The sequence below is a fragment of the Marmota flaviventris genome, chromosome 6, assembly GCF_047511675.1.
Source record: "Marmota flaviventris isolate mMarFla1 chromosome 6, mMarFla1.hap1, whole genome shotgun sequence".
Classification (NCBI taxonomy): Eukaryota; Metazoa; Chordata; class Mammalia; order Rodentia; family Sciuridae; genus Marmota; species Marmota flaviventris.
In genome coordinates this window covers 116962925-116978047 of record NC_092503.1, presented here as the reverse complement: position 1 = coordinate 116978047, position 15123 = coordinate 116962925, and the positions used below count along the sequence as shown (strand labels likewise).

Genomic DNA, 15123 nt, shown 5'->3' with positions numbered 1-15123 from the left:
AAATACAGTTTGGGCATTCAGAATTTATGACTATTCCATACCTCTGAGGAATGTCTGGATATATTGACAGAACTACTTTAAATGATCTGGAGCAGTAGCTCCATCCTTGTCCCTCTTGGAAAGGTCTCAGACACTGCTTCTTGTAGTATGCTGAAGCCATCCTGGTCTCCCTGTCATGGATCTTTGACTTACATGCTTGGCTGCTTTTCCCGCCTCAATTTTGCCCTCAGAACCCATCAAGCCTTCGTTGTATCTGATCTTGGAATTTAAAATTGGAAGAAATTTTGAGATTTATCTATTAAACTCTTTTCCATGTCTCTTGGGAGACCCTAGGAAAAGGATAGGAACACCCTGTTTCCCAGAGCAGCCCATCAAAGCATGAGAACATTCTTCCAGGCATCTTAAGAGATGACTGCCTCCCTTTCCTGCCTGCCTGCTAGTTGTGGCCTCTGAAGTTGCTTGGACTTTTTCCATTTCCATGTGAAAGCCTTTTGGGTATTTTAAGCAGCATTCCTGTTTGTCCATTAGGCTAAGCAGTCTGCGTCTCCTTTGCCGGTCCTCATGTATTCTGCACTCTAAGCAACAGAATAAGAGACATAAGTACCCAGGCCCTAGCAGGGTTTTTCTTCTGTGGTATTGTTGCCAGCAATTAAAGTCTCCTGGAATTAATAAGAGGTTCTCTTCCCCTTTCATTAGAAGAGGTAGAATTCTAGTTACTTCTCTTAAATTAGTCCCTTTCTAGGGACAAGTCCTACTAACCAAAGAGCAAGAAGGGCATGAGGCGCAGGGACTGGTCATTTCCCATGTAGTTTTTCTTGCTGTCTGGATTTGGGAGGAAGGAGGAAATATGGACACAGGCTACACATAATTTGCCAGAATCAATGAGAAGGACTTTTTTTTTCTATTTCAGGGTACCCTACCTGTAAAGAAAAAATTAAGAGAAGACCTGGTGGTCGGTCTGAAGTTATCTATAATTATGTGCAGCGCCCCTTTATACAGATGTCCTGGGAAAAGGAAGAAGGAAAGAGTCGTCATGTGGATTTCCAGTGTGTTCGAAGCAAATCTCTCACTAATCTGGTAGCTGCTGGGGAGGATGTCTTGGAGGACCAGGAGATATTAATGCACCACCCACCCCAAGTGGATGAACTTGACCGGCTAAATGCCCCACTTTCTCAGATGGCTTCTAATGACTTTCAAGATTAGGGTCTGCTGTGAGCCCACCCCTCACCAGAGCTCTTCTCTGTCTGGAATGCCCTCAGCTAGGCCTCCCTGTCCTCCCTGTCATCTGTCTCATCCTGAGTAGGAGACATGCTTCTCCCCCATTATTTCCTTTCCCCCATAATTAACGTGTCCTCTGCAGTAAGTCTGTGCTTCTGGCAAGGAATGAAGAAGCACGCTTTGGTAATTAGGCTACCAGTTTTGCAGCAGCCCTGGTAACTTGAAAAATTTTGGTCTGGTGCTGTTCACTGAGTTTCTGCACAACTGCAAAAGCAGGAAAGGAAGACAAGACCTGTTGCCTCATATTAAGCAAAGAAGTCCTCGTCCTTTGTGCTCTGTGGTTTTTGTTTTGTTTTATATTAGGTAAATTGCTTAGCAGCAAAGGGACCAAACCTAAAATGAGACAATCTCTTATCTTGTAAATATGGGCACTAGTGAGATGCTCACTAGAGGTTAATGAAATGCCATTCCTGGGGCCCTCTACACCCAGATTGCAACTAGGAAAGCTAGGCTCACTCAGAATGTCTAAAAGAAATTCTTAAGAGCTAAAGTTAATTTTTGTGTCTTACTAATGCAATGAACAATCCAAAGCCACACAAGACAGGTTCTTTGGCAGAAAGAATAATAATGACAGGGGTATAAGAAACCTTTTTAGCTTCAGCATTTATGAACCTAGATAAATGGATAATTCATTTGGAATGAAACTCAAAAATCAAGTAGAAGCTCCTCTCCAAATCAGGCCAGTCAGATTATCCTGGAGCGGATTCTATGTGAAGTCACAGGTCTTGGTGCCCTAGGGCAGCCCTTTGCTGTGGGTGTGCCAGGGGAACCTGAGCTATGGCTTAAAGTCCTTCATGATGAGGCCAGAAATTTCTCTAAGTGCTCGGTATCTTGTGTGTGTGTGTGTGATACTGGGGACCGAACTCAGAGGCCCTCCACCACTAAGCTGTATCTCTAGTCCTTTCTTTTTAAGTTTTACTTTGAGACAATTGCCGAAGCTGGCCATGAATTTGGAGTCCTCCTGCCTCAGCCTCCCAGGTGCTCAGTATCATAATAGAAAGATTTATAAGAGCTCCAGAGAGAAGGCATTTGTGATAAAGCGGGTGGGAAAACTCACGTGCAGGATTTTCCAAATTTGTTCTTGTCCCATGGAATTTTGGTGTATCAGTAAAGTAAGAAAACGATACTAATGTTCCCAGTGGAAGGCAAGTCAGGCCTGGCTGCTTTGTTGGATTTCTCAGCTCTATTAACAGTGGATGGTGGTTGACAATGCAGATTGCTCTCCCCAGCCCCCACCTGCCTCTGGCACCCTGTGGCTAGTAACAGCAGGGCTGAATTCAAGAGTCCAGCACCAGCTGGAAGTGTTTGGGAATTATCTTCCATTTTCTGTTAGAAGTTGACTTTCCATTTCCCGCCCTGGGCATTTACCCATCACTTATTTTGCACAGGCAGGTTCCTTCAAGTTGTTTAAGGTAAGAACATGACTCGTTAAATTCCATTCCCATGCAGCTCTATAGAGCAGGCTCCTCGATTCCATTTGACTACCCAAGTCACAGTCCTCCACACACCAAGTCGGGTGTTGAGCTTCCCTGTCTCCAGGATTGAAGAACAAGAATGTTCTGAGGCAACCAGCTTCATGGGGGAATGAGTGCTGTTTCTCACTTGGAAAAAGCAGTAGTGAGGGGTTAAACTGAGCTGTCCCTCACCTGGAGTTCTGATAACCATTGGTGTCTATTTTTGTAAGACGGAATGGTCAGGGATAAGGGAAGGGTTAGGGTTCTTTGTAGCCAGAAATTAGTGTTTCTGTGAAACTAATTGGCTCATATTTGAAGTCACCTTACTGGCACCACATTCACATCCACTAGCAGCTGAGCAGCTCAGGGAAGTGTTGAAGGGTGCTTCCCAGCAGATTTACATGCCATTACAAAGCAGATATGAATTTTCTGACATTTGTGTATTTGTGATGTAACTTCTGTTACAGTTCATGTGTTGTGATCTGAGTGTAAACACGCCCCAGCTAACACCTAATTAGTTCATGCTTAGGTGAAAAAGGTGATCAGAGTACAACATGTACTTGGTACTTTGTTCTGTGTTGTTCATTCCCTCAAGCTTTTGAGAGGCAGATCGCTCCACTCCCAGAATTGCAGGTTAACATGCACTTGGCCTCAACCAGTGGGGTTGAGGAAGTGGAAATCTGCGAGGATTAATCTGTTAATGTCACCAGGTGGTGGTCACTAAGGGAAAAACTGGAACCACAGATCCCTGCTGGTAAAGGGGGAGGTTTTTTCCTGCATCCCTCCCAACCCCAACTTAGACCACAGCATCATTGTCATTTGGTGGCTCCCCTTAGCTGTGCCTGTCCCAGGGTTGGGACATTCCGCAACGGCAGGACTTCTCAGTCCTCTTGGGAACAAAGGCTGGGTTGCCATCATCCCCTTGAGTCAGTTAGTGGCCAGTCAGCTAAGAGGTGTTTCTCCCTAATAGAAAAGGTGGAAGTTGGGTTTGGTGTCTTTTCTAAGTGCCTAAATAAGTAAGCCAGGCTGTTTATACAGAAAGATTTTCATAAGCAAAATGGTTTGACCCACAGTTTCAGAGCATCTCAGCAAGCCAAGGTGAACCTGGGTCTGAGTTTAAACTCCTGGGTTCGTGTCTGCATCATACCTTGTGTAGCTGGTGAGAAAGAGCCACTGAGGAGCTGGAGAGGGAGCCAAGAGCTGATGTTAAAATGTGTTAGAGGAGTTCGTGGTTTCTCCAAACTAGAAGAAAAGTGTTGAAGGAGTGACAGCAAAAAGGGTAAGGAAGACAAGTAGCTGGATTTATAGCACAGTATCCAGTGACTAGAATTATTTAAAATTAAATCTCAAGAGGACAGCATGATATCTAATTAATTCAGGTCTATGAAAATACTGTGGAGTAGGCCCAGGGGGAGAGAGATCTATTTTCAAATAGTGTAACAAAGTGTCTGTCATCAAAATAAATATTCAGAGCACCGGCTTTAACTCAAACTGTCATAAAGTGTGATGTGGAGTCCTTGAAAATCAAGTATTTGTAAGTAACGCATTCAATGCCACTTCTTGCCATCACTTTGAAACTTAAAATGGGCAGAGTGAGCTCGAAGCAAATCTGATGCTTTCATGGGAGATGGAGCCACGTTTGTGTTCTGGAAGGGATCACCTCTGGGGAGAATCACACTTTCTCCTAATGGCAAAATGCTTGTAGGTTTTGCCTCTTTACTTTGTATTTACTTCTCAAGTTGCACTTGTTCACCTACCAGTGTTTACGAAATCCTATATTTGGGATGCTTTTTCTATAATAAAATATTATCATTTGTGTGCCTGTTTTTTTGTTTTGTTTTGTTTTTGGAAAAAATAAAATCACAAAGCAAGACACCAGCAGGATAGGAAAGGGTGGCACTGGGATGAGCGAGCAGAGCCTGCTTTCCTCCAACCCGGGCCTCCCCTGGACCTCCGTGAGCCCTCTCGATCTGCCTCTCTTTGCTGGTTAATTTGCACTCAAGACCTCTGGGCACTCAAATCCTGACCCTCTATTTCTTTCTGTGATTTGGCCCCACTCTAGTCAAAAGTGCTCACTCAGCCCTACTTGGCCCGGAGCTTATTGGCACTAATAACCTAAAGGTTGAAAAGCAAGCTGTGCACCCTGCAGCAGGCTACTATTTTACCAGATGGCCCAGGAGTTTAAGAATATGCCCTCCTGGGCTCAGTGGTTCACACTTGTAATGCCAGCTCCTCAGGAGGCTGAGGCAGGAGGGTTGCAAGGACAAGGTCAGCCTGAGCAATTTAGAGATCATATCCCAAAATAAAATTTTTTTAAAAAAGCGTTGGGGGTGTAGCTCAGTGGTAGAGTGTCCCTGGGTTCAACCCCCATAGTCACATAACAAAAGAATGCACCTTGAAGACAGCCGATTGAATGTTTTGTGCCTGACTGCAGCCATACACCGACTGGACACAGTTTCTCCCTTCAAGGGGCTTTTATTGTCATGTGGAGCAGACCTGCAAATAGTTCAGGTCACTTAAGAAGTCCAAAAGAATGGAGGTGTCAGTTTTTACTTAGAGGAATATAAAAAAGACTTCCGGAAGTCACTTGTGAACCAAATTGTGGAGAACTGCATGAGGGGAGGAAGTATTCTAGGCTAGCTCAGATACATGCTCGGAGGTAAAATAATAGCTTGTCATCAGGGAAAAGGATGGGATGGTACAGAGATGTGGGCAGAGTAAGGAGAGACTCTAGCTAGAAGTTGGACTCCATTAATAGGAGCCCTAAAGGGTTTTTAGGCAGAATGATGAGCCAGACTTGGAATCTAGAATTTCTTTGGCAGCAGGGAGAACACATTAGAGAGGGGAGGACCAGACACAAGGAGGCCTGTGATGAACCACATAAGGAACAAGGAGAGGCACTGGCAGAATGGATGGCCATGCCCTGAACTCAGGCGCCTTACTGAAAACAGCCTTATTTGGAGGCTCCAAACTTTCTGGCTTGGACATCTGGGTAGACGAAACTAGAATTTTCTGAGCCTACATGACGCCTTGCAGGGGCTGTTTCTGGCAGAGTTCTGAGAAGGGACCTAGGTAAGTTGGGTTAGAAGATAAGACCTCAATTAAAAAGTGGTAGCTAAAGCCACAGCAAGGAGAGAGCACACATTTAAGTGGTGGGGAAATGGACTAGAGAAGGAAGGGTGGGGAGGAAAACTGAAAAAAAAATTCAACAGTGTAAGTGCAGCAGGACAGAGGAGAACACGGGCGTGGGGTGGGGGGGGGGCATTGTAAGTGAACACCAAGGACCAGGGGAATTATAAACCTTAATGCTAGGGATGGCTAACGTTTCACACATGGGACAGAAACCAGACTGTGAGCTGGCATGATAACACATGCCTATAATCCCAGCAACCTGGGAAACTGAGGCAGGTAGATAGCAAGTTTGAGACCATCCTAGGCAACTTAGCAAGACCCTGTCTCAGGAGAAAAGAAATCCAACTGAAATGAGCTGAGTGGGAGAGGGAAATGAGGAAGTGAACAGAAGTGCCTCGACCACAGGGAGCCACGCTGCCAGGCCCCAGAATCCTGGACTGTGAACTTCTTTCCCATCAAATCACGACTACTTAGAATAAAACATCTCTGGGAAGCTTCCCTATGCCACTCAACTGAATTGGCTTTATCGGCACTGTCACCTCGACACCAATTTAATAACTTCACTGTTGATGCTACAGCTGGTGAAGCCCTTTAGTGTGGGAATCCTCACCTCCCACAGATCTGCAGTTCAAAAACATGATGAGCTCCCTATTGTGTCCCCAGAGCGCCCTGTACATCATGGACCTTAAACATTGTTTGAGCAAGATGTTTCTCTTCGGAAATAGAAATTTTAAAAAGTATCAAGGAGTCTGGGTTTTTTTTTTTTTTTTTTTTTTGAGACAGGGTCTTGCTAAGTTGTCAGGGGTCTTGTTAGGTTGTTGTCAAACACGATCCGCCTGCTTCAGCTTCTCAAGTCACTGGGATTACAGGTGTGCCCCACCTTGCCCACTAAGAAGCCTGTTTTTCAAGTCAGTGGTTTTGATAGATCATTCTAGGGAAATGTATGCTAAGTAGGATATGAACAGTACCACTCTGAATCCTTTGAGTTCAATTAAAAGTACCATTTGAGGGGCTGGGATTGTGGCTCAGCGGTAGAGTGCTCACCTAGCATATGTGAGGCACTGGGTTTGAGCCTCAGCACGACAAAAAAAAAAAAGGTGTGTCCAACTACAATCAACCAACAAATAAATAAATAAATAGATAAAATACCATTTGGGTTACACACCTAGGTCCCAGAGAGAAAAAGAATGAAGTGATCCAGGAAATGTGCCTTCCAAGCAAATGAGTCTTAAGAAAAAGCACCAACAATCAATGGCAGGGGTCTCCTGTTATGAGTTTTGAAATCAGCAATGTGCTGATTAATCCTGAGTGAATTCATCTGAATTTTATTTTTGAAACTAATTCTAAAAAGAAACAGGTATTAAAACTTCTGATGCACTCCTGAATCAAAGACAGACTCAGGACCATCAATATTGTTTCATTTTAGTATGCACTAAAGCTTTACTAGTGTAACAATTTTATTTTCCAACTTCCCCAATGAAAGTAAGAAAGAGAATTAACTGTGAACAAGATCAACTGAACCAGCATTTCCTAAGTTGTTTCTTGGGACCCAAAAGCCTTGGAAAAACTACTAATTCTGGCTACTAAGTCTTTGCCCCTTCTTACCTATTTCTGAGGTTCCTTTACCCAGAAAGGGTCTAAGGAGTGAAACAGAACAGCACTGCTACAGCACACAGCCTCTCAGAGGCTGACCCTGCTCTAATGGAAATGGAAGGCTAAGTCCCATCCTGTAATCTTGGGAGGGGAAAACAAAGGGTTGGGTTGTAAACAGCTGTGGAAAGGGCTCACTTGTTTTGTTTTTGTGGCGCTGGGGGTTGAACCCAGGCCTTTGTGCATGGGAGGAGAGCACTCCACCAGCTGAGCTGTATTCCCAGCCCCAAGGCCCCACTTTTGCACAGGTGCAGCACTTTCGACAGCAGGTGTCTGTGACCTTGTTGCAAGGGGAGGGCCCACTCCCCGTAACCTTGAATGAGGGTAGAAAGAATATGTGCAGGGGCTGACAGAAGTCTTTAGAGGGACACCAATTCAGAAGGCTGGCTCCCTGGAAACCAAATCTGGCCCTAGCTTCCCTGAGACGGGACCGCACTTTGCATAGAGGACCACAGCGTACTGTTGTGATGTTCAACAACTAAGGGCTTAAAAGAAGCCACCAGTACTGTTCTGAATTATAAGACACTTTTGCTTTAAAACACATCACAGATTTCCACTACTGTTTTCACACAGTTTATTCAGAAGTTTAAATATTAAAACGTGGGTATTTCCCCCTAAAACAAATCACCCCCTGCCACTCCCCAGCACACATATGCTACTGGTACTCCTGCTACTTCTCCTTACCCTGCTTCCCAAACACTCTTGCAAAACACACTGTGGGTCAGGACCCCAACTATTTGGTAATACAAAGAACTACAATGTTACACAAAAGAATCTCATTTTCTTCCTTTCACAAACAGGCTATGAATGAAAGATTAAGGGTGAACACACTACCTCCATCCGGAGTAAAGACTTCTAGCATTCTTTTTTTTCTTCATCTAAGATGTTAAACCCAGGCGGTTTCACTTAAAACTGTAACTCTGATCCTCTATTCTTCTCTTCTCTTCTGAATGTCTAAGCTGGGCACTTCCCTTTCAAAGCTGACCTTCTCAACCTCGAGACTGAAGAAAGCAGTTTCCAGCTGCAGCTTAGCCATGATGCTCCACAACAGGCAAAGTTACCACACAGGTGCAAATGATGCTTTAATAGTTATCAAAACTTAAAACCAGAAATGAGTAATGCATTAATATGGAACCTCCACATTTTTCTGACACAGCAAAAGTCCTCTGAAGGTGGCAGCGCTGTGACAGAGAAGGCACTTGGTGCTAAAATTCAGAGGGTCTCTTGTGAGAGAATGCCACAGCAGAGGCCCAGTCAGCCTGAGCTGCAGGCGACCCTTTAGGGTGTGGGGGGAATATCCCCCAGAAAGGCATCTGCAAAGGAAAAATTTGTAATCATGATTCCAAGGCAAAATGGCTACTTAAAGTTAGGAGAGGAAAAGACCAAGAGAGAAGACAAAACGATTGCACCAGGGATCGAGGAGTGAACCTTACAAGGACTTGTCAGCCAGCTGTGCACTTGTATTGAGCTGGTATCTTCAGCACTTCCAGGAGGTTCTGCAGACTTCACAGGAGCAGAACCTTTTAGCCAAGAGCTAAGCGCCCTCCTCGCTGTGATCCCAGAATACACTGAGTCCCTGCTGGCAGCATTTACAGGTATTGCTGGTTCATAGCAACATCCGTCTTAGGGATTTTCTGATACAGCCTGAAGACAATGTGAGGGTTTCCACTTGATCCAGAACTCCTTGGCAATGCCCAATGGCTTTTGGGGCCTTCTATGAGCAACAATGGATCAAGCTGTTGTTCTCCCATCAACACTCAGAAGAGCAGCATGAATCTTTTAGATGGGTGGGAAAAGGGAGATAAATCAGTGGTCTGAGGGTCTTTATCCTAGTACCATAAAGTGCACCATGAATGGAGGCTATGAAAAGCCACTTGTCCGAGGCTGAAGTATGGAGAGAAACTACCATCGCTGTCCAGTGGAATGGTGGGTCATTTCCCTCAGCCAAAATGTTGGCTGCTGAGACTGTCATTATTGCTTTATTTTCTTAGTACTACAGAACTTTTTACTGTAAAGAAAAAGAAATACTTGGTGGTCTTGGCAGATGGTGTGTCACCATATCACAGCAATTGGCTGATATTTAGGGAGTGTCCATAAGAATCTCAATAATGTTGGATGATGGCTGTTTTTCCCCTTCATTCTGATGAATTCAGGAAAATACAAAATTCTTTTTAAAACTTCTATCAAATTGGCTCATGATGCTTCTCAAGAAGCAAGACAACTGTTTATGGCCAATGTAGTAGAAATGGCTGTCACTGTTCTTTCAGATTTCAGATGCATTATGGAAGAAAATCCACTTACTATCACATTTCAGGAAATTTGACTATGACATATTGTAGGCTTCCATAAACTCTTTGGAAGCTCTTTCAAAAAAGTGTAAGAAGAAAACTCTGATGTTGTACAAAGAACCCTGCTCCACTCAGGATTCCATGACTAGGATCCTATTTTGCTGCTTTCATATAGGAAGGTATCGCCCCCCTTGCAGTCAGGCCTTCGAAGCGCTTGTAGGTGTAATTGATGAAGACCCAGTCTTTGTTCTTGTAGTCAGTCTCAGGGTGATTACTCGTGGCCACTGGGAAAGAAACAGAGGTGAGAGTTGAATCAGTCTTACCCCAATAGACTATTCAGTACTGAAGGTGTGTCATCCTGAACACACTGCAATTTCTACTTGGAAAATGTTGTTTTTCACTCTGCAAATGTTCTACATTTACTTATATGTTCTTTGAACCCCATATTTCTGCAGAAATATTTTTGAAGATTTATTTTCCCATTTCTGTCATATTAATCTACCTAATCTTTAATAAATAACAAAAGAATGGTTTATGACTTGCCCACCGACTTGAGCAGTCTAGACATGGGAATTTTGTATTCATTTCCTTTTAACAAGGTCTCACCACTACCCAGCATTAGTATTGGAAAAATACTTACAAAGGATCTGAAGCACTGAAGTTCCTGTCCACGTTTTCTACCCTGATTTATAAACATTGTCCCAAAATTGGGGATGGGGAGGATAATGTGATTTTAAGGCTACAGAGGTAATGCTGGTGGAATTACCTGTTGGCTTAAGAATATCAGATTCTGGAAACTCATCAAAGTTTGAGGTATCATCAATGCTTTTGATTTCAATAGATATCGCAGCCGGTCTCTCCCTGCCAGGAACAGACAAGCCAAAAGTTACTATGGTTAGTGTTCACATGGATATTGATCAAACCTTTCCCCCCAAAGACTCATGGTCTGACAGGGAAGACTATTCACTGTCAGAAAGCATTTATTTTCTCTGAAAAGCTCATGAATGCTGACCAAATGACTGCATTCAAACAAAATCATTATTTTTATTTTTTGGGTTCTGGGGATTGAACCCAGGGGCGCTTAACCACTGAGCCACATCTGCAGCACTTTTTAAATATCTTATTTAGAGACAGGTTCTCTCTAAGTTGCTTAGGGCCTCACTAAATTGCAGAGACTGGCTTTGTACTTGTGATCCCCATGCCTGTCATACCAGCCTCATCTCCCGAGCGGCTGGGATGACAGGCATGTGCCACTACAGCCAGCAACAAGGTAACTTTAATAATGGTGCCAACCAGTGAGTGGGTTAAAAGATATGGCAAAAGAAAGGCAAAATGAAAATCACAAGAATGCAACCAGAACACATGTATTAAATAAAATGACAAGTTCCTCACCTTCTGTTTAGCAAGCTGCAAGTGCTGAGTGAGAAGGTCTGTGGCTACTGCAGGCCCGTGTTCTCACGGCCACTGGCAGCACCCTGCCCTCCACAGCCTCCCTCTCCTTCCCACTGGCACACCCCCCCCCCCCCCCCCCGCTCTGCTTTTGCCTCTATTTCCTTTCTCCATCTCCCAGGATTAGCCACTAGCCTGTGGGCAGGGACAGTCTTGCTGGTGACGCTTAACACCAGAGAGGTTACATAAGAGCAAAGACAACATATTTCAAAATGGCTCCCTTCACCAAGGGACCCAAAGTTCACTGGGCTTTATAAATAATTCTGGATTCAATATATTCCATAGCACATGGCTGATGAGGCCCAACTCCCCATCTCCACAATGAATAAAAATCCAGAAAAGACTACGTTTCTAAGCAGCTCTCTTCCTTTACATAGCTTGCCAAAGATGATTCTTCCTAATCAATACTAAGCAAATTATGAACTTTCAAAAATAATCCTGAATATGAGTATACCTGATATGTTCCCAGTCAACACCTTCAAAAAAAGAATTACTTTTGATTTCCTCAACTCCGGGGGCTCCAATTCTATGTTCCCATTCACAGCAGAACCTGGAAAAGATAGAGGACTTTCAGCACACCTCAAGGAGTTTCTTCAGGCAAAGAAAAAAATAAACTCTCCTCTTCCTCTTTTTTTTGTTTGTTTGTTTTCAAGAGAAGAATGGGGAAAAGCAGGGATCAGACCCAAAGATAATGAAAAAAAGCCTGAGGAGGTGGAGGTGGGGGAATGTTCTCTGATACCTCAAAATTAGATCCTTGGCTTTCTCAGAGATGGGAACTTCTGGAGGAAAAGTCAGAGTTTCTTTCCAGTTCATCACCTTCTTGTATGTCTCCTGAGGGGTCTCAGAACAGAAAGGTGGGTAGCCTGTAATAAAAAGGGAACTTTGGAGCTTTTACATCCCAGAACTTGGAATCTGACTGAAATTATCCTCCTTGACACAGTTCCACATATCGTTGAGGACCTGACACCTCTGTACGTCCATTCCTCTATAATAGTCAGGGTTTCCACTTATCCCAGAGACCAATTTTTCATCCTCCCCTCCCCCCACAAAAACTTCACTAAGTCTGAAGTGAAGTTATACTTTTGGTACCACTAGGAAGCCAGTAAATAGTTGCTAGGAAAAGAAAAAAGTGGGAATCACCCTGCTGACAGGATGAAATATCACCATTAAAAAAATTACCCATTCTAGGAATACACTTGTATGGGTACAGTGCCAAAACAGCTGAATAGGAAAAAAGCATGGGCTTCAAAAGTGACCACCACGCCTCTTTTTTTGAGAAGTGCGGGCAAGAAGATAAACACTCACATACCCTGTGCCCCACTGGCCCTCCTTGATGTACAGGGTGCCTTCCCCTGCACAGGCATCCCTCCATGTCCCACAGACAATGCAGCCCGATGACTCCACACCCAGCTATCCACACACTTACTCTCCTATGTTCAATGGCACATGGCCATCCCCACAGATGTGTCCCCTCTATACAGATATATATCCAAAGAAGTAGAGAGGTCAGAGGCCTCCCTGCTCGAAGGCTTTGAGAGAGGAAGGGGACATAGCAAATTCCAAGTGAAGAGTGAGGCAGTGCCCAGTTAGAACTCTGCACACACTAAGTGTTTAATAAATACAGTGCTAGAGATGCTAGACGGAGAGGATGAAAGCACAGAAGAAAAAAATAAATGATCAGCAAAGCAACCACAGGATGACAGGAAGTCTAAGAACATAGTAGAACACATTTGACTAAGAGTTCTCTATCTAGGAAACTTCACTTTGAAAGAAAAACGGGTCGAGGGGGGGCACCTAGATCACCCCCAAATAAAACAGAATCTAATATCAAACTAGAAGTGTTTTCTGGATGCACAGAAAATGTTCTCTGGAAGCATGCAACTTACCAATGAGCATCTCATACATGATCACCCCAAGCGACCACCAATCACACAGCTTGTTGTACCCGGTCTGCATGAACACCTCAGGAGCAATGTAGTCAGGAGTGCCTACTGTGGAGAAAGCCTGAAATACGTACCACACATCAGGGAGGCCAAGCCAGGGAAGGGGTTATGCAGAGTTCTGCTCTAGAGACCAAAGGCTACAAAAGCACCAATAGGAGCTGCCCTGAAACTAAATAAGCAGGAGAGTCTAGGAGCTTAAAGCAAGCTTGAGTTGCTAGGGTGCTTCCCATGATGAATAATAAAGCTTTGTTAATGAGGCAAAAGACCCTTCCTAAATATATCCAAAGCCTGTAATTCACTAGGTCACATGTATCTCTTTCATAACAATTAGTACCATAATTTACTATGATTAAATACAAAGCTCTGTACTTAATATGTGTATTCATCTATTTAAATCCTGACAAAACCTCTACAAAGAAGGACCTTATTAATGCAGTGTTGCAGATATGAACATTGAAATTCAAGATAGATTCGCCTAAGGCCTTAAACTTAAAATTAGTTATATGCTAGAGTGCTGTTCAGAAATTACATATCTTGCTCCAATTCCAATTATCCCTCTTTCTATCATACATATTGTTTGATTTGAGAAAACCATAAAGGAAAGCTTTATTATTAAAAGCTAACATTACACACTACAGATCAAAAGTTTATAAATGTCTCCTTACCAAACTTAATAATTTCTAGAAATAATTATTAGAGAAATATTTTCTTTACTTTTTTTTTTTTTTGGGCGGGGGGAGTACTTGGGATTAAACCTAGGAGCACTTTACCACCAAATTATATCCCTTTTTTATCTTAAGACAGGGTCTCACCAAGTTGTTGATGGTCTCACTAAATTGTTGTGGCTGGCCTCAAATTTGTGATTCTCCTGCCTCAGCCTCCGGAGTCTCTGGGATTGTAGGCATGCACCACCACACCTGGCTAGAGGAATATTTTCTAGAGTCCAGTATTCTGGTCTAATATACCAGGAATGCAAAATACTAGGAGGAAGTACAGTCAAAGTCTTCTGAAGTGCTTAGCATGTGAGTAAGGCTCAAGTCCAGGTGCTTTAAATACTATATAAGCTTTAAAATAAAAAAATAACAGCTGTCTTGTCTTTTTAAAATATTTATTATGATGGGGCTGGGGTTATGGTTCAGTGGTAGAGTGCTCACCTAGCACGTGCAAGGCCCTGGGTTCGATTCTCAGCACCACTTATAAATAAATAAAATAAAGTTATTGTGTCCAACTACAACTACAAAAACTAAATATTTTTAAAAATTTTATTATGAAATATTACAAACATACAGAAAAAAAGCAGACAATGCAACACATATCCCATAGTAGAGGTTAATAATCTACTCTATTTGTTGCAGTCATTTGTCTTTTTTAAATAAATGGAACTACAGAAACAATTAAAGCTCTGCCTTAAAAACCCATCCCTCTCTCCTCAATGAGGCAGAAACTACCCAGAAGTTGCTGTGCTGTTCTTATGTGAATGTGCTCATAAATTACACATGATTTCTTGTATAAACATTCAATAAGTGGTTTCATACTATACTGAGTTATTCTTCAGTATTACAACTTGCCTTTTTTACTCAACATTATGGTTTTGAGACCTATTCATGTAGCTCTAGTTCATTCTTTTCTCTGGGTATTATTTTCTGTTACAGAAATAAATCAAAATTGTTTTTATCCATTTTTCTATACATGGACACTTACATTGTTTCTAATGTTTCACTTTGACAACACCTGAGTAAACATTCTCTCAATATCTCCTTGAGCACTGTGCAAGAATTTCTCTCTATCATATACTAGAGATTGTATATTATAGTAGTTTTGCTGGGTCTTGGGTTACAAACATTTCAACTTAAAGAGCTAACTGCCAACTGTCCTCCAAAGTGGTTATTCCTATTGAAACTTAGGCGAGGGGATAAGTTGGTGCTATGC

General features: G+C 42.9%; 2 protein-coding genes across 9 annotated transcripts in view; one reads left to right on the top strand and one right to left on the bottom strand.

Moving 5' to 3' along the window:
* Kctd20 (potassium channel tetramerization domain containing 20) overlaps positions 1–4550 on the top strand; it is a 32887-nt gene extending 28337 nt beyond the window's left edge. For all 7 annotated transcript variants that reach the window (XM_071613448.1, XM_071613449.1, XM_027943571.2 and 4 more), the window contains one exon: positions 911–4550. In XM_071613448.1, the coding sequence (XP_071469549.1) occupies positions 911–1203 (293 nt within the window). In that variant the 3' untranslated portion in view covers positions 1204–4550. The remainder of the gene's footprint in view (positions 1–910) is intronic.
* A 3521-nt stretch (positions 4551–8071) lies between these two features.
* The window catches only part of Stk38 (serine/threonine kinase 38), a 47761-nt gene continuing 40709 nt past the window's right edge, over positions 8072–15123 (bottom strand). For both annotated transcript variants that reach the window (XM_027943762.2, XM_027943763.3), the window contains exons 10-14: positions 13138–13255; positions 11991–12114; positions 11706–11801; positions 10569–10663; positions 8072–10086 (exon numbers count right to left, since the gene is read on the bottom strand). In XM_027943762.2, coding sequence (XP_027799563.1) covers positions 9956–10086; positions 10569–10663; positions 11706–11801; positions 11991–12114; positions 13138–13255 — 564 coding nt within the window. In that variant the 3' untranslated portion in view covers positions 8072–9955. The remainder of the gene's footprint in view (positions 10087–10568; positions 10664–11705; positions 11802–11990; positions 12115–13137; positions 13256–15123) is intronic.